Consider the following 17,654-nt stretch of genomic DNA (forward strand, 5'->3'; position numbering starts at 1 on the left):
GGATAGTTCCACCTTGCTCTCAAGGTAGTTGTGAGGGTTAGATAACTGGTCTTCTGGCTGTTTCCAGGATACTCCTGCCTTGGAGCCTTTGCAGCTGCTGTGCCCTGTCTCTGGAGCCTTCTTCCTCTATGCATGCACCAGCTTCCTGTGCGTCACCTTCCCTAACTGGCCTGTGGAACATAGCAGCCCCACCCAGCCACTCCCTGCTCCCCTCACCTTGCTATATTTTTCTTTTTAGCGTTCTCGTTATTTGACAGATATTATTTTATGTTCCAGCTGGCTCCAAGTAGAATGTCCCATGAAGGCAGAAAACTTGCATAGCTCATAGAACCTGCTCACATAGCAATGATTGATTATTTCCCTTCTTCTTCCCAATACTTATCAATACCCGACAGCCACTGTTTACCAGGCCCTTCCCATGTGCCAGGCCCTGTGCTAAGCCAGTCCCATCTCAGCTCCTTGAATTTCCCAGGGTCCCCATCATGGCTTTGTCACTTGCACATCAGAGATGAGGGGCGGGAGGGCTTCAGTGACTTGCCCAAGGTCACCCAGCTGGGAAGTGGCAGAGCCCAATTTCCAGTGGGGTTCATCCTGCCCCAGAGCTCACACTGTGCTGCCTCCTATGTTGGATTAACAAGATCAGCCCATTCACCCAAATTTAAATCTCAGAATCCGTTTGACAGGATTAAACACGTCAGATTTAGGGGTGGCTCTCAATCTTTTTGGGGTGCCCTTCCAGCCCTCTCTTCTCCTGTGATTGGTCAGTGACAACCGCTCCCACTGTCCCAGAATGACAGATGCCCTTTGGCTGGGGAGCCCAGAGGTCAACCTGAGCCCCCAGGGGTGGGCCAGGGCTGGGGAGTCCTCTCTGGGCTGCCGGGGGCAGGCGGATAGGATGTTCCCGCAAGCAGCACACATTCCTGCTCGGAGGTGGCAGGCAGCAGACTTACCATTTCCTTTCCGGTAACCTGAGTCCCTGGGAGGTGAGTTCTCCTGCCAAGGACACAACTGCTCACTTGCCGGTCCTGCCATTTCCTCGGCTCAGCCTGTCTGCCTGGGGCTTCGGCCTGACCAGAGAGACCAGCTCTAAGTACCAGCTCTAAGACTGGTGCCTCAGGTGCTGATCGAACCCCTGACAAAGACCCAGCTTAGTGCCACCCTCCCAAAGTCCTCATCTGTGTGGCCCCAGACTCCAGCCTTGGGGAAGGAGGTGCCATTGTGGAAGGAGAAGGACCCTGTGTTAGAATCCAGAAGACCTGGGTCCGCCTCTGCCATCAGCTGGCTGTGAGACTGCTCCCTCTCTTCTTGGAGCTGCTTATCCTTATAGCAGCACTTGTGGTGGTGCTGTCAGTGTCACAGATGGGATTTGAGCTCAGGCTCCCAACACGGGTTGGTCCTCCTTGATGGCCTAACTTCCCTTCTCTGGGTCGGTTTCCCCTTCTGATAAGCTTCCATTTCTGGCAGCCAGGGACCCAGGACTTGGTTGGAGCCTTACCTAGCCTGTGGAGGGCATAACAGGAATTGCTCTCCCGAAAGGTCAGGTCACTCTTCCTGCTTGTGAGCTCCTGGCGGGGTGGGGGTGGGAGGGGAGGAAAAGGAAGAAGTGACACTTAAGCCTTGTAAGTGCCAGACACTGGGCTAAGCTCTCAGGTTGTCTTGTTGAATCTTCCCAACAGCCATGTTTATTTCCAGTTACAGATGAGAACACAGGCTTAGAGAGGTCGGGTGCTTGCCCAAAGCTGCACAGCTAGGAAGCCGCCAGGCTAGGGTGTTGCGGAGTGACATGTGGCCAACACACATTTCCTAAGATAGCTTTGATTTACTAATGAAATGGAATAAAAGTAATCGTCTTCCCAAAAGATTATGAACATGCCCCAGAACTTGAGTACCTGTGCTTACAAACTACATCTCCCAGGCTGCCTCTGACACCGGAAGTGGCCCAGGAATCCTTTGTTAAATTTTGTTTCTCTAGGGCTTTGGAAAATGTGTAATTATGGGTCTGCCTGAGTTCAGAGGAGCGAGAGCCGTGTGGGCTGGAGCGGACTGGAAAGGATTGGCACTGAGCTGGGAGTGGAGCTGAGGGGGCCGAGAGGGGCCTGGGGTGGGGCCAGCCAAGGCCAAGTTCACAGGCTCCAAGAAGCCTCCCTGAGTGGCCTGCAACCCCGTCTCTTTGCCAGGAAAATCACAAGGCCTCTCCTCAAACCCCGTTCCCTCTTAGTCCTGCCCATCTTCCTCCCACCAGGGTCCTGGGGCAGCCCAGACTCCAGGCAAGGCCTGCTTGGCCCATAGACCTTTGCTCCAGCCCCTCCACCCTCACCCCAGACTTTCCAAGGAACTGGGTAAAGGGCTGTGGGGTGGGGCAACAAGGCCTGTGTCCTGGCACCCTGGGATTTGAGCAGTTGGCAGTGTGAGGACTGAGATGAACCAGCCAGCCTGCTCCCACCCTCTCCTGCAGTGGGGCCCTAGGCCCTGAGGCCCCAGCAGCTGTCAGCAGGGAATGGTGACAGAGGAGGGCCAGAGGTGACTTCTCAGCCCGCCTCTTCTCTCTCCCTGTGCTCGGGCCAGGCCCAGAGCTCTTCCCAGCTGTAGTCAGCAGCTGCTGAGCTTTGTTCCAGAACCAGCACTGGGCACCGCCCTCCTCCCCAGGATAGCTTCCCACCACCCCGCATAGGCAAGAGCTGCTGCCCCTGGGGAGGGGTTGGGGCCAAGATGGTGACATGGTCCCATCCCTTAGTTTCCTTGATCCTACTCAGAGCACAGAGAAATAGGAATCAATGCCCCTGTTTTTATGGAAAAGAAAATAGATCCAGAGAAGCCAAGCAACTTGCTTGAAGTCACACAGCTACTGAGTAGCTGAGTTCAGGCTCCTGGCTCCTAGCTCAGTGTTCACGCTGCTGCCTTTCTTCAGGGTGTGTTTGTGCAGGGTGATAGAGACTTGGGTTCCTGGGTTTGACGCCCAGCTTGGCCACTTCAGTAGTTTTGGGACCCCTGGCAAGCTCTTTAACCACTGGGAGTGGAACTCCTGTTTTCTTGCTTGTAAATAGGATAATAATAGTCCCTACCTCTTGGGATTATTGTGCAAATGAAATGAGAATCCATGTAAAGTACTTAGCAAAAGCCTGGCATGTTCTAAGTGCCCCAAATGAGATTTGGCAATATTTTCAAAGAGTATTAGCCATCTGCGTGCCCAGCACTGTGGGTGGTTCTGTGGGGGTTACAGACACATTCCACAAATATTTATATCGGTCAATAAATGTTTATTTGGGACCCACTGTGTGCAAGGTACTAGAAAAAAACACACAACAGTGATAAAACAGGCAAAATTCCCATCCCTGCTTACATTTCACACCACACGGGTCTGGGGAGACACGACTTCATCTTAACCACAGAAGCCTCTGAGCGCTTAGTGCACATGGATATTATTATCCACACTTTGCAGATGAATAAGCAGGCTGAGAAGACTGGTGGCAGAGCAGGGGCCAGAACCCAGCTCTTCTGAGGTTCTTGGGCAGTGGCCCTGAGGGCTTCCTGGAAGAGGAGGCACTTGTGCTGTATCCCACCGGGCCTCATGGCCTGGCAGGAGAGGTTGGGTGCAGACTCTATGGGACACAGCCATCACAGTCTGGGCAGCAACAATTTCAGGAAGGTCTTGCTGAGGTCAAGGCTTCTTGTTCCCCAGGGACAGAAGCGCAGCCAGAGCTTTAAATACCTCGTGCAGCCCAGAATAACCCCCATTGTCTTGGCCAGCAGCTGGGGGACGCAGGAGGATCCTGAGGGAGGCTAATCCTGGGGGTGGGGGCTGGCAGTTGCCTATGGGTGGTGTTTCTTCGAAGACTTTTCCATTTGGCTTCTGCAGGAAGGCCCGCCTTGTGGGAAGGGTGGAGCAGCTGCCTGGGTTCTGCGTGAGCAACGTGTGGCTGAGGGGGAGCTTGGTGGGTGGGAGGCTCCCAGGGAGGGCCCTGTTTCCTAGTGAAGGTGCTCCTTTATGTGTCAGGGATGTGTTCATTGGCCCACTGGGCCCTCTGCTGTGGGCGGGCTTACCCAGGTCCTGCCCGGGGCTTCCTGGCACCCTCTCCTGCTCTGGCTATTTTGGGCACTGGCTGTGTTCAGGCTTGGGGAGGGATGGGTAATCCTGCCCAGACCAAGGATGCTGGGGCGCTGCCTGGACCGCCATTCCAGGGTCCTGGATCTTTGAATGCTGTAGACCAGGGGTCCTCAAACTTTTTAAACAGGGGGCCAGTTCACTGTCCCTCAGACCGTTGGAGGGCCGGACTATAGTTTAAAAAAAAACTATGAACAAATTCCTATGCACACTGCACATATCTTATTTTGAAGTAAAAAAACAAAACGGGAACAAATACAATATTTGTATTTGCATGTGGCCCGCGGGCCGTAGTTTGAGGACCCCTGCTGTAGACTCTGACCCTGAGTGCAGCCTCAGAGGCTCATGGTCAGTGGACTCCGAGGGGAGGCTGGCCCCACTGGCAAGGGCAAGGAAGGGCACCAGACAAACCTTTCCCCTTGGGACGTTCCCTGCTCTCGCCTCAGGAATAGTTGTGCTTCTTCTAAGCAACCGGTTTGTTTCTACCTCATGGGACACGGAATCCAGGGCCTGGTCAGGCTTCCTTCTTCCCATTGGCCACCAGAAAACTCAGAGCCAAGTGAGTTGGCTTTCCCAGACCTCTAGTGGCACATACTTTGTCTACTCACCTCACTCCAGGCTCCATCTGTGGCCCTACCCGAGTTTTTCTTGTGTATGTTCAGTTGATGTTCTCTTGCGTTTATGTGTACATTTTTGCAAGCTGCTTAGAGTCTTCTTGGAACTGGGTGGTGGGGGAGGTAGACATAGACCGATGACGGTGGAGGCAACCCGTAGCTGGTCAGTTCCCTTCAATCTGCCCCTTACGCTTGGTTCTGACTTTGTAATTCCGTCCGACGGCCCTGGCCTCTCCGCTGGTTGGAGTCACAGCCTAGAGTTTTAGAATCCTGTTGTTTCAGAATTTCAGTGTCCTAAAATGTCACAGCCAGAAGGAACCTTTGGAATCATCTAAATAGAGAGCTTTCTAACTTACTGTTATTGAGCGGTGAAACCCTATTTCAATAAAAATAATGGTATTTTGATTAACTACTATAATATTTTGACAAATAATAGCAAACACAGAGCACTCACCGTGTGCCAATACTATTTGTAGCTTATTACATTTTTATTGAATCCTCACAACAACCCTATGAGGGAGATACTATTATTATTAATTATCATGCCCATTTTACAGATGAGGAAATGGAGGCACCAGAGAGGTGAAATGACTTGCTCACAGCCTCACAGCTAACCAGGGGCTGAACCAGACATATTATGTAGATGGTCAGAATGTAAAAAGGAAAAAAAGGTAGATTTCTTTTCATTGTAGTGAGTGTTTGAGGGGGAGGGGGTCAAACCATCTGTCTGCTGCTCTAAAGTGGCCCCCAGGCCGCTGAGGACAGCCTGGGAACCTGAGATCTCTACTTTATCATTTGACAGAGGGAGTCTGAGGCCCAGAGAGGGAAAGGGACTTGCCCAAGACAGCAAGGTGAGCTGGAAGCCAGTTCTCAGTCCACCCTGCTGCCCAGAGGGGCTTCACCCCTTCGCTGCTCTCCCCCGACCCCCACCCTGTCGGCAATCCCCAGCCCCTCCGCTGAACTCTCCCTTAGAACGCTCAGCTCCCCTCACCCCCACCCCAGGGCTTGGGACCTTCTGTACGGTCCTAGGGGATCAGGAGTGACCGGGCGCCGGGCCACCTCGCTGTCCCCTCTGACGGACTCATCACCGGAGAGGGCCGGCTGCTGGCCAGCAAGGGAAGGAGCAGCTCCTGCCTGGGTTTGCTCAGACTCTGACAGGGTCCCCCGGAGGAGAGAGCGTACCCCTCCTGCCACCAACTAGCCTGTCACCTCGACGGCTTTTTCTCCAGCAGCACTTCATGCCATGGGCTTTTCTGTCTTCTGTCTTCGAGAACCACCTTTTCAAGACCCCAGTGGTGGTGGCCGTTTCTTTACATCTAAAGCCTTCCTGAGGGAGAGCTCGTTGGCAGCGAGCTGAAGGAAAGGTGTATGTTGGGGTGGGTGTTCCCAAAGTGTGTTCTGTAGAACCCTAGTCCCATGAGCTCTGCAGGAAGAAAGGCTTCCAAGTTAAGCAAGTTTGGGAAACGCCGGTCACCCCGTTCCCTCATCGTGGTGTTAGAGACATTAAGACTTAGGGAACCAGCTCCGCTTTGTGTAACCAGCCTTTCCCAGATGTGTTTGTCTGTAGGACCCTCCCCCATACCTATTTCCGTCCAGAGTTACTGTGCCTGGGATGGACATTCGTCATGAGGAGAGGGAAGAGGGCACTGTGAAAGGAAGGGGCCTTCTTCTTATTTCTAGGTCTGTTGCCCACAGGCCTTTGGTCAACCACGGGCTCGGCCCTGCCTGCCAACTTCCTCCGCCTCCAGGAAGCAGATGGGGAAAGCCCTGGGGGACCTGGGGAGCTGGCCTTCTTGGCCGCAGCTGCTGGGTTGCCGGTCCAGTCTGTTTTTTCCTGTTGCCGATGCCCACGGGAGCAGGCAGGAGCGGAGCCACGGAGGCTTGGCTGCCTGGCTGCCTTGTGCAAGGCCCTGGGGCCGGAGCTGTGGCCCAGCTCGCCTCTGAGACCCCTGCCCGCTCCCTGGGATGCTGGTCTGGGCAGTGGGCAGATTTCTCTTCAGTGGCCATGGGCTGTTTGTCTCCCCAGAGATGGCAGGAGGACGGCCCAGGTAGTATAGGGTTTCCAGGTCAGGCTTCCAGTCTCAGCTCTTCCAACTCTGTGACTATGGGCAAGTCACCTTTCTGAGCCGCCGTGTCTTCATTCGTAAACCCCATTCATTGACTAATTTAACAAATATTGTTGAGCATCCACTGTATGCCAGATGCCTTTAGGTACTAGGGAGACAGCAGTGAGCAAAGTGGACAAAGTCCCTGCCTTTTTGGAGCTGATGTTCTAGTAAGGAAGACAGATGATAAGCAGATAAACATGTAAAGATAGGGTTGAATGTAGGTGGTGAGGTGCCATGAAGCAGGGTAAGGAAGTGACAGACAGCTACCTATCATAGATTCTGGACCTGGAATGTGATCAGAGTGGGCCTCTGTAAAGGTGACATCTAGAGGAAGAGCAGAAACTAGAGGAAGAGAAGGGGTGAGCATATGTGGGGGCCATGTCCCAGGCAGGGAATACAGCAAATGCAAAGGCCCTGAGGTGGGAGGGGGCTGTGTTTGAGATAAATGTGGCAGATGGTGAGAGAGCGCAGTGGGAGAGGAGGTTGGAGAGGTGTGTGTAGGTGTATGCGTGTGTGTAGGCAGATCACACAGGACCTGGTTGGCCATAATAGGGGCTTTTCTTCTAATCCTTTGCTGAGTCAAAAGCAATGGAAAGGCCTAACCTAGGAGGTTCAGGAAGTGGTCATTGTCAAAAGTGGCATTTCATTTCAAGAAAATTTTGTGGAATATTTCTCCCATCCTCCCATAGGCCTGGCAGTGTGCTAGGGGCATCATGAAGCCTGTGGGCAATGACCCTGGTGGGCATGGGCAGGCCCAACCAGGTTGGTGTGGCCTTGAAGGCCCACAGCAGGACCACCCGGGAGCCAGAGAACCTGAGAACCAGCCAGGCCTCCGGCAGGAGGCAGGCACGTGAACGCCGCAGGCACTGTTGGCACCAACAGTGTTTAGCGGATAATATTCAACCCCTGGGGACCTTCTTGCTGGGCAGCCCAGCCAGGAAGCTGTTCCCGCTTGGCCACCTCCACCGCCTCAGCGGCACCTGGCAAACGGGTGAGGCAGGGTCATTTCCCGGTGGCTTCCTGCACCAGGGAAGGCCCATTCTTAGGGTGTCTGTGGGGGCAGGAGAGTGCGTGGACTTCGCGGGCGGGGTGAGGGAGCGGACTGAGAGAATTGGGCTCTGGTGAGCAGCATGACAACAGCATGGCCAAGGGGCACTGCTCTCTAAGTGAAAAGACCATTCAGAGCTCGTCCCTTTGATCCTCTGCCACCTGGCACACCGTGTCCCACGGCACCAAACTTCCAGCCCCTTGACTGTGCCGTGCACTGTCCCGCCTCTGGGCCTTGGCACGTGCCCTTCCTTCTGCCCGGTGTACACTTCTTCCCCTTCTTCACCCTACTGAGGTGAAGTCATCGTTCAGACCCAGCCGAATTGCCACTCCCTCTGCGAAACATTCCCCAAACTCCCACCTGCCTCACTAAGTGGGGGACCCTCTCCTGGGCTCTCCCAGCCCCCATCAGAGCTCTCCGTGTGTGTCTACTTCAGCGGTTCTCAACCTGTGGGTCGCGACCCCTTTGGCGGTCGAACGACCCTTTCACAGGGGTCGCCTAAGACCATCCTGCATATCAGATATTTACATTACGATTCATAACAGTAGCAACATTACAGTTATGAAGTAGCAACGAAAATAATTTTATGGTTGGGTCACAACATGAGGAACTGTATTTAAAGGGCCAGAAGGTTGAGAACCAGTGGTCTGCTTCCCAGTTTTGTTCCCAGGGCCCAGCACATCGTAGATGCTCGATAAGTAAAGCTCAGAGTGACTTAAATTAAACCTGATTGGGCAGGTCTGGTTGATTATCCCCCCACCCCTCCTTTTTATTTTTTTAACATGAGAAAGCTGAGGTCGCCCTGCTAGAAAGTGGCCGAGGCGGCCTGGAGTCAGGGTGTCTGAGCAGAGTCTGCCCTCTGCACCCCTGGCCGCATCTCTCTGGTCGTGGGGGATAAAGTGCTCTTGCTCAGCCATGGCAGGAGCGGACCTATTAGGGTGCACACCCCAGCTGCCTTAGAGGGACCTTCAAAGCAGAGACCATGTCAGGCCCACCTGGGAAAGGGCTAGACAGACTCAGTTTCCCGACCGTGCTTCCCAAAGCAGCTCACCCCTCATTCCAAGTTTGTTCATTCGATCATTCAGTCTGTCTGTGTCCGCAGATACTAACTGAGCACCTAGTAAGTGTTGTCAGTTCCAGAGATGCAGCAAAGATCAAAGCACCTGAAAATCACCGCCTTCCTGGTACTTTCTCTGCACGTTGACAGGGACGGGTGGCGTGGAAGCCTAGCACATATCATAGGGGCTCGCTGCCCTTTGCTAAAAGGGAAGTGACAGGGAGCTTGTCGAAGGCCACATGGTGAGTTCGGGGCAGAGCTGGGACAAGGAATCCCACACCCCAGCTTCTGGCTCCGGTGGTCTCTGTCAAAGGCCCTAATGGGCCCGCGGTGTTCCCCCAGGCCCTGGCTGGAATGCAGCCTTTCCAGGTCCTAGGCCTTGGTATGAGTTTAGATGGCAGCGGTCAGAGCCTCTGAGGTAGCCACAGCCAGGAGAGAGGGCTCTGCGTTCAGACTGGATTCCTGTTGCCTTCGCTGTGTGGCCTTCACCTCTCCGAGCCTTGGGTTCTTATCTGTAAAATCTGTGAGCGCCAGTGTGTCTGCCTTAGGAGGCTGTGGATTTGCGTGAGCTATAAGCCTTGCACAGGACGTAGCACCTGCACCCACAAGGACCTTATCTCAGCAGCAGCACCTGAGCCTCAGCCCTTCTTATTTTGGGGATCACCATCCTTCCTGGCCAACTGGCTGGGGAGGTGCTGCCATCTTGGGAGCCTGAGTGCGGAGAGCTGGCAGGCCTCCCGAGTGGCACGGGCAGTGCAGGCATGCCAGCGGCGGCTGTGGCCACCTTTTTTCCAGCCCAGTGCCCCTCTCAGCCTGCCAGGGGATTAAAGGCCTTTTGGCCTTTGTGTCTGGCTCTCCTGCCCCTGGCAGTTTGTACAACAAAGTGCTGCCCCAACAGATTCCTTCCTTTTTGCCGTTTGCTGTCCATGGACAGGGTACCATGCCCTGTGGGTGGGGCAGGGCACCTTGACCCTACCGCTGGGGCCTGGGTTGTAACAGAATAGAGAGAGCACTGTGGGGTTACCTGGGAGCCTGCATCAGAGAGAAGGGTGGGGGGACTTGACTGGGTTCAGTGTCCCAGAGAATTGGGGGCTGTGGGTCACAGCGTCTGCTGGTTCCTGCGCCAGGCACAGGGGAGGGGCCACCGAGGCAGAGTCTGCAGGCAGGAGGCAGGTGGGCAGGCAGGGGCCCGTTTGTCCCCACCCCCACACTGTCTGTGGATTTCGATGGGGTGAGCTCACTCCAGCCCAGATGCCTGGAGCCTTGCTCTGGGCAGCTGCAGCCACCCTAGGGACTGCAGTGCTTAGACCTTCTGCCCAGCTGCGGGGGCGGTAGGGGGCTCAGCCTCAGGCCTGGGCCGTGGAGGGGAGGGTGGGCTGGCTGCCCAAGGCATGTGAAGAATGTCTCTGGAGAAGTCTGAAGTGGAAGTGCTCAGCGGTCGTTTTAGAGTCGGCCTCAGAGCAGGCAGACAACTTGAGCCTTGGAACGAAGCTTTGTTGTCACCCCCAGTCAGTGCCCTGCCTGTTCCACCAGCCCAGGGCCTGGGCAGCTGAACCACACCCCTCCTTACCTCCCACACCTGGAGGCTGACCCCAGGCCTGAGCCCACACCCCACACTCCCATGCCCCCCTCACCCCTCACCTCTGCCCCGTACCCACTGTGTGGTACTACTTCTAATGTTCATTGAGCCCTCACTGTAGACAGGTACCATGCTGAGTGCCTCACGGACTTTAACCCCATTTACTCAGATGACCCCTTCTGGGCGTCCGTTTCCTCACCTACAAAATGGAAATAACAGGACAAGCTTAATCTCTCAGTTGAAATCCTTGAGGTCAGACGTGTTTTGGAATTCAGAAGTTTTCAAACCTGAGAAAGGTGACATAGAGCGCACGCCAGCTGTGATGTGACATCAGTAGAATCTGGGGCAACACCCCACAATAAAACACACCACTGTTGCTGCAGCAAAATGTACGACTGTTCACCTGAAGCGGAGTGAATAAGCTATTAATAGCTTCATGTCAGTTCAGGTCAGGACTTGGTAGCAAATGAGCTTGTTATAAACTTATTTAAAAAAACACACACTCCATGCCAGAGGAAGCTGCAGCCTCAAACCATTGCCCAGCCTCCTTACCCTTGGGCTGTGAGCACTGAAGGGGGCTGAACAGTATAGAAAAAAACAACACAAAAAAAACCACTCTTGGTTTTCAGAGCAGGCGCCTTGGATTTCCCTTATTGCAAATGAGGGATAGTGGCCCTGCAGTGCCGCCTCTCCCGGCTGCTGAGGATGAACAGGGGGCCTGGGATGGAGAAAGCCCTCCATGCAGTCTGACCCTTCTTTTTTTTTTTCTTTTTCCTTATTGTTGTTCTTTATTATATGACTATCTAATGAATGCGTAGATAATATAATGTATACTAAAGTTACATAGGTAAAAGAAACACAGCCCTAGCCGGTTTCCCAGTGGTTAGAGCAGCTGTGGGCAAACTACGGCCCGCGGGCCGGATCCGCCCGTTTGAAATGAATAAAACTAAAAAAAAAAAAAAAAAAAAAAGACCATACCCTTTTATGTAATGATGTTTACTTTGAATTTATATTAGTTCACACAAACACTCCATCCATGCTTTTGTTCCGGCCCTCCGGTCCAGTTTAAGAACCCATTGTGGCCCTCGAGTCAAAAAGTTTGCCCACCCCTGGGTTAGAGTGTTGGCCTGCGGACTGAAGGGTCCCAGGTTTGATTCTGGTCAGAGGCTTGGTCCCTAGAGGGGGCCGTGCAGCAGGCAGCCAGTCAATGATTCCCTCTCATCATTGATGTTTCTATCTCTCTTCCTCTCCCTTCCTTTCTGAAATCAAAAAACAAACAAAAAAGAAACACATTTTTACACAATATAGTTTTCTGAGAACCAGTTTGAGAGTGATAACATTTTCTCATAACCGTACAAATGGAACAGACATAAGAGGTTACTGAAATTTTCAACCCGTTTTTGATTTTCCAACTGAGAACGGGAGAATGCGATGGATCTGACCGTTCTTATTGTCATCGTTTCACTGTGCGCCATCGTCCTACAGCTCTGATTTTAGCAGCTCCGGAAATTCTTATCTATACACATATCCATTGCAAGGCCCTCAGTCCTCATAAACTCCTTTTAAAACCTGTTTCCTATGTCTGGATCTATACCTCTCCTTGCACCCCAAGCCTTCTCTAACTTTTGTACCCTTCTCTAATGGCTTGACCTTCACCTCCACGCTCTTCCCAGCCATCCTCGCCTCCCTCTGCATCCTCACTCAGGCCGGGAGGGGGCCCAGCCTCTGTCCCTTGCCCCCAAGGGCCTCTGTAGGACTTGGACCTGGAGCTCTGTGTGCACCCACATCCTCGCCAGGAGGCCTGGACACGCCCAGCCTCAGGGAGCGGGTGCTTCCCAGAGATCCCCTGTCTATCTGTTACAGTTCCCACCCCAAGCCCCCTATGCTCATTGGGGGGTCACCCTACCTACACCCCCGTCCTAAACAATTGTTCTCGGTTCACTTGGACAGTCCTCTGACCTTGGCCTGTATGAGTCAGCTGCCCCATTTCCCCCACAGGAACCTGCGGGGTCTGGAAAATCCTCCTCTGCCTGGCTTCTTCCTCTCTGGCCCACCATCCTTCCCCAGTGCATGCCTGAAGTACCGGGTTCCTCTGGGAGGAAGTCGCAGTCTGAGACGTGCCGGCAGGCAGGAGCCCTGGGTTCTATTTCTGCCTTTGACGTGAAGTCTCTGAGGGCCCTCCTTGGGACCTGAGGCACCGTTGCATGGGCCCAGGCCGATGCCAGCTTCCTGGGATCCACCCTGGGAGCAGGTTAGGTTGGGGATGGGGACCAGCTAGCCCCGGCCCAGCCAAGCCCAGCCCGGCCCTACCTCCTTTCCTGATGAGCAGGGCGCTTGGGGTCCTGGCTCTGATCTTGGGCAAGTTTCCTCCTCTGTGAAAGGGGGCCATTCACATCTGCTCAGCCACTTCAGGGGGCCACTGTCAGGGTCAAACGACACAGGCCTAGGAAATGCTCTGTAAACGGAAATGCAGTGTGGTTGAGAGTGACTCTCAGTGACCTCTTGGTAAGTTGGGCTCATTGCACAGCCCTGGTTACAGAGGCAGTGTGGTGCAGTGGTAAGAGCTTAGGGTTCCGATTCCAGCTCTACCACCCAGGTCTTCAAGCAGGTGACCTGACTGCTCCTTTCCCCCATCTTTACAGTGGGGCTGATTAACACCTGTAACCAGAGTTAACACATAAAAGTCCTAAAGGAGTGCCTGGCGCATAGTAAGTGCCCAATAAATTAGCTCCTTTTATTCCCCAAGTAGACCCTGGACTTCTCAGGTCTGAATCCAGGTTCCCTTCTATGGGCAAGTCTCAGGTTTCCTTGGGCTCTTTCCGAAGCCTCTTTCCGGCCTGGCTCCTTCTCCCCTCCCAGATGTGAAACGCAGCTGCCGGAGCCGTTTGGTCTTCAGCTTTGCACAAGTGAAGTCTGCTGCCCTTGCTGGCTTGGCCCTTGCTGCAGGCCCCGGTTGACCCCAGAGCCTTGGGTCCTGGAGAGAGGGCTGCAAGCAAGGGCAGTCGGGCATGGGGAGGGCCCATTCCCGGGTCCCTGGGATAAGGGACTTCTGTCCAGGTCCCAAATGCTCTGATTCTCTCTCCTCTCTCACTGCAGATGTGTGTTCCTGACATTTTTTCCACGATGAATCTCACTTTGCTATTTCCTGTCCGGTCCCAAGTCCCTCCCTGGGAGACGCTCTGGACCTTGCTCACCAGGGTTCTCCTTTTCCAGACAGCTTCTGGCGTCTCGGGGTGCAAGGAATCCCTGTGCCTCATGCAGCCTCCTCGGCCTTGCTTGCATGGGAGGAAGGAGGGTGTGTCAAAGACACACACACACAGAGCCCTCGCCTGCCCCCCAGCCCCCTCTGCCCAGTGTCAGTAGCCCCTGTACCAGGTCAGTCAGGGTGTGCTCAGGACCCACAGCCCCATCCAGGGGAGGGGGGAGAACCCCTGGGATGGGGATGGTCCTGTGATTCTTAGCCGGTGAGTGTCCGAATCCCCTTGAGCATACAGAACTCTAACCCGCTGGCCGGAGGTGAGTGAGCCTGACTCAGTGGCTCTGAGAAACAGCCCAGGAATCCATGTCTCACTCCTGGATGCAAACCTCATGGCCCAGCCCAGAAGTTCACTGACCGCCCTTGTCCAGAGGGAGAGGGTACAGGGAGGAGAAGGAATAGGAGGGCTTTGCCCATGGATTGTGGGGCGGATGGGCCTTAGGCCATAGTAGAGGGTAAAGTCAGCAGTGCAGGCCTTACACAGGTTTGGTAGCACTGCAGACACAAAGATGCCCCAATGGCACTCGGCCCCGGCCTCCCGCAGGCTCCCAGCCTCGGAAAGGAGATGCATACAGACAGACTGCGTGGGCGTCTGTGCACCCTTCAAAGCAAGTCATCTCCAGGAAGCTTCTAGAATTAATAGATGATGGCATTTTTGTCCATTCATTCAAGTATTTATTGGATACAGGTACTGAGAAGTTAGAGCTGAATTCATCACAGTCCCTGCCTTCAAAGTGCTTCTATTTCAGCAGAGGTACAGGCGATTATGGGGTGAGCCCCAGAGGGCCCAGGGCCCAGCCTGAGGGTGCAGGTGGCAGGGAAAGGCAAGGAGTCAGGACAGGTCTCGCAGAGGTTTTCTTTTTAGTCATCTTTATTGAGCTATAAAACATACACTAAAACAAACCCATCGTTTCAAGTGTACAGGTCAGAAATGAGAAGGATATGTATGTACCTAGGCAACCATCAGTCCAGAAGGCTCCCTCGTGCCCCCTTCTGGTCAGCCCCACCCACCCCTGGTCCCAGGCAACTACTGATCTTTCTGTCGCTGTAGATTAGACTTTTTCCCCATAGAGTTTCATACAGTCTTTGGTGTCTGGCTGCTTTCATAGCACAATGTGTTAGAGCAGCGGTTCTCAACCTGTGGGTCGCAACCCTTTTGGGGGTCAAACAACCCTTTCACAGGGGTCGCCTAAGACCATCGGAAAACACATATATAATTACATATTGTTTTTGTGATTAATCACTATGCTTTAATTATGTTCACTTTGTAACAATGAAATTGGGGGTCGCCACAACATGAGGAACTGTATTAAAGGGTCGCAACCTTAGGAAGGTTGAGAACCACTGTGTTAGAGGTTCATTCATGTTGCCGTGCATGTCCGCAATTTGTTCCTTTTTATTTCTGAGCGGGTAAAGGAGATGATGTTTAGCTGAATTTTGGAGGACAATTGAAGTTAGCCCGATAAACAAAGGGAGGAAGGCCATTCGGACAGAGGGACCAGTGTGAGAAAAGACCGGAGTCTCCAGGACATGGACTGTGAAGTTGGGAGGTGGGGAAGGAGAGGGACAGACTGTTTCCTCGATTTTTTTCTTCTCCCTAGGCCTCTCTCCTGCTGCCACACTTTGTCCAGCCAGTGACGGCTGGGTTTGGGTTTCACAAGCAAGACCATTTCCTTCTGGCCAGGCTGGGCTCCCCCGAGAGGGCCGAGGCCAGGGCAGGGCATGAGACGCTCCTGCCAGGCCATCGGGGCCTGGAGGTGCATTATGGGGTCACAGCCAATCCATGCACACTTGACAGGGGAGGGGGCTCTGAAGTTCCCTGGGGCTCTGCTGGGTTTGTTTTCCTCTGAGTGACTTGGTAATACTCATTTGGAAAAATCTTGATCTTGTCTAAGGGAAAGAGGCAGTCAGTCCCACACCCACCCCTGTGGCAGGCAGGTGTGATGGCTGCTGGGGCCCTTCGGCTCCGCCGGCAGGGTGCAGGGCCTCGGCAGCAGCCTGAGGTCACGTGGAATTGACACCATGCCTGACCTGCCCCCATTCAGCCCAGCTGCTGGCTCCCACCCTCACCAGCCACTTCTCCAACGTGGCTGGAATGCGTTCCCTGTGGCCTGGAGATTTGGAGGCCAGACTGAGGCAGAAAGAGGTGGCCAAGTTGGCCTGGCTGGGAGCTGCCGTTGGCGGCAACAGCTCACCCTCAATTTCTGCCTCTGTCCCCATCCACCCTGACCCTGGCCACTCTTCCACCAGCCTATGTTCCCATCTTGGCTGGTCCAGCCCACCCTTTACCTGCCTCTGTCCCCCTACCCACTAACCCATGTCGTGGATATCTCCAAAGAAGAAGAGTCATCACTCACCAAAGTGATTTTAATTTCATTGTCTGTGAATTTGAGGATTCATTCAGACGTTGTGAATTTGCAGGGTTGGGCTCTGAGGCCTCAAGGGGCTAGTGAAGTTTGGGGAAGCTGAGTCAAAAATGGTGATTCAGTCCCAGCCTGACTCTTTTCGCCAAACCACATCTGACTTAACCCCTGGAGGGCTTTGGGGTAGAACTCTGGGTCCCTCTTGGAGGGAGGGGAGGGGTCCTGGGCTTGGCAGGAGCTGGAGTGTGTGACAGTTGTCTGTGCGGTCTCCCACAGGTGACCCGTGGACTGAGGGCATATGATGGCATGTCTCTGCCTGAGGACGCGGAGACGGTCACGGCGGGCCGGGCCGGCTGGAGTGATTCAGACCTTTCTGATGATGAGGATTTGCTGGCTGACGAAGCCTCCGGAGGTGGGCAGAGGATTCCGGTGCCCGGGTGTGGAGGGAGTGAGGGGCAGAATCAGGTTGCCCCTACTAGGCCTTAAAGAGGCCTCAGGAAGCTTGCCCAAGGTGGCTCCTCAAAAGATGGGCTAAGAGCTGTGTGTGTCCTGAGCCCTGAGCCCACTGACCCCAGGATTCTCCACTTACAACCTGTGTGACCCTGGGCTGCTGGCAGCTCCTCTGCTGCACGGTCCCCTCCTAGGAAGGATGGTCAGGACCTACGGGGAAAGTGGTGGAGGACAGTGCCCACCCTATTCCATCTCCTCCTGTCCTCCCCTGGAGGCCAGTCCGGCCTGGTCCCTCTCCCCCAGCACCCTGGGCCCACACCCTCTCTCCAGGCCAGCCCTCCCTACCAGGCTGGGGCAGGCGGTAACGGTTGAGCTTGACCTTCCCCACTCTGTGCCCAGACAGTGCCCGACACCCAGTAGTTACTCACCAGATATGTTGCTGAATAAGTCTCTCTTTTGCTTACAGATGACCTGGGCAGTGGAGATGTGGGCAGTGGGGACTTCCAGATGGGTAAGTTGCTGGGCCATCCTATAGGCCCCATCCTGTGCCTGGGAAAGCCCAGAGCAGGTCTGCCCAGCCACAGAGGCCCTATCTCTGGAACCCAGGGCCCTGCGGGTCTTTGGTCCTGCCGTGAAGGTGGCCTTGTACCTCCTAAGTGACAGCTGTTTCAGGTCCCTGCAAGGTCGTGCATTGCCAGGCTCTATGCTTGCCTGTGCCAGGAAATACCTGGTTCTGTGATCAGGAGATCAGGCACATTCAGGGTGGTATGGCCATAGATAAGAAATGCCCGGTTCTGATAGGGACTGAAAGCCAGCTGCTCAGCATTCAGAGCAAAACCCTCACTTCCCAGGGCAGCAGAGCTGGGGACCTCAGGCAGGGTGGGCAGCCAGAGGGGCTCCATGGCATAGGGCTGGCCAACAGAGCTGATTGGGGGTGGAGTGGGGTGGGGGGAGTCAGCCTCACCCGGGACATGGGAGGGAACCCTGCCTTAGGGTAGGTCGTCTCTGGGAAGCCAAGGGTTCCCAGTGGGGGAAGAGGGCTTGGCTTCATGGAGGGAAAGGAATCAGGAGCCTGTC

General features: G+C 54.4%; 1 protein-coding gene across 1 annotated transcript in view; it reads left to right on the forward strand.

The window, feature by feature from the left end:
- Positions 1-17,654, forward strand: part of HSPG2 (heparan sulfate proteoglycan 2) — a gene marked incomplete at its 5' end in the record, with an annotated part of 99,366 nt that overhangs the window by 17,169 nt on the left and 64,543 nt on the right. Inside the window, 2 exons of the mRNA XM_081086921.1 lie at positions 16,404-16,539; positions 17,044-17,088. Coding sequence (XP_080943047.1) covers positions 16,404-16,539; positions 17,044-17,088 — 181 coding nt within the window. The remainder of the gene's footprint in view (positions 1-16,403; positions 16,540-17,043; positions 17,089-17,654) is intronic.

This window comes from Myotis nattereri, assembly GCF_964212035.1.
Source record: "Myotis nattereri genome assembly, chromosome: 3".
NCBI lineage: Eukaryota > Metazoa > Chordata > Mammalia > Chiroptera > Vespertilionidae > Myotis > Myotis nattereri.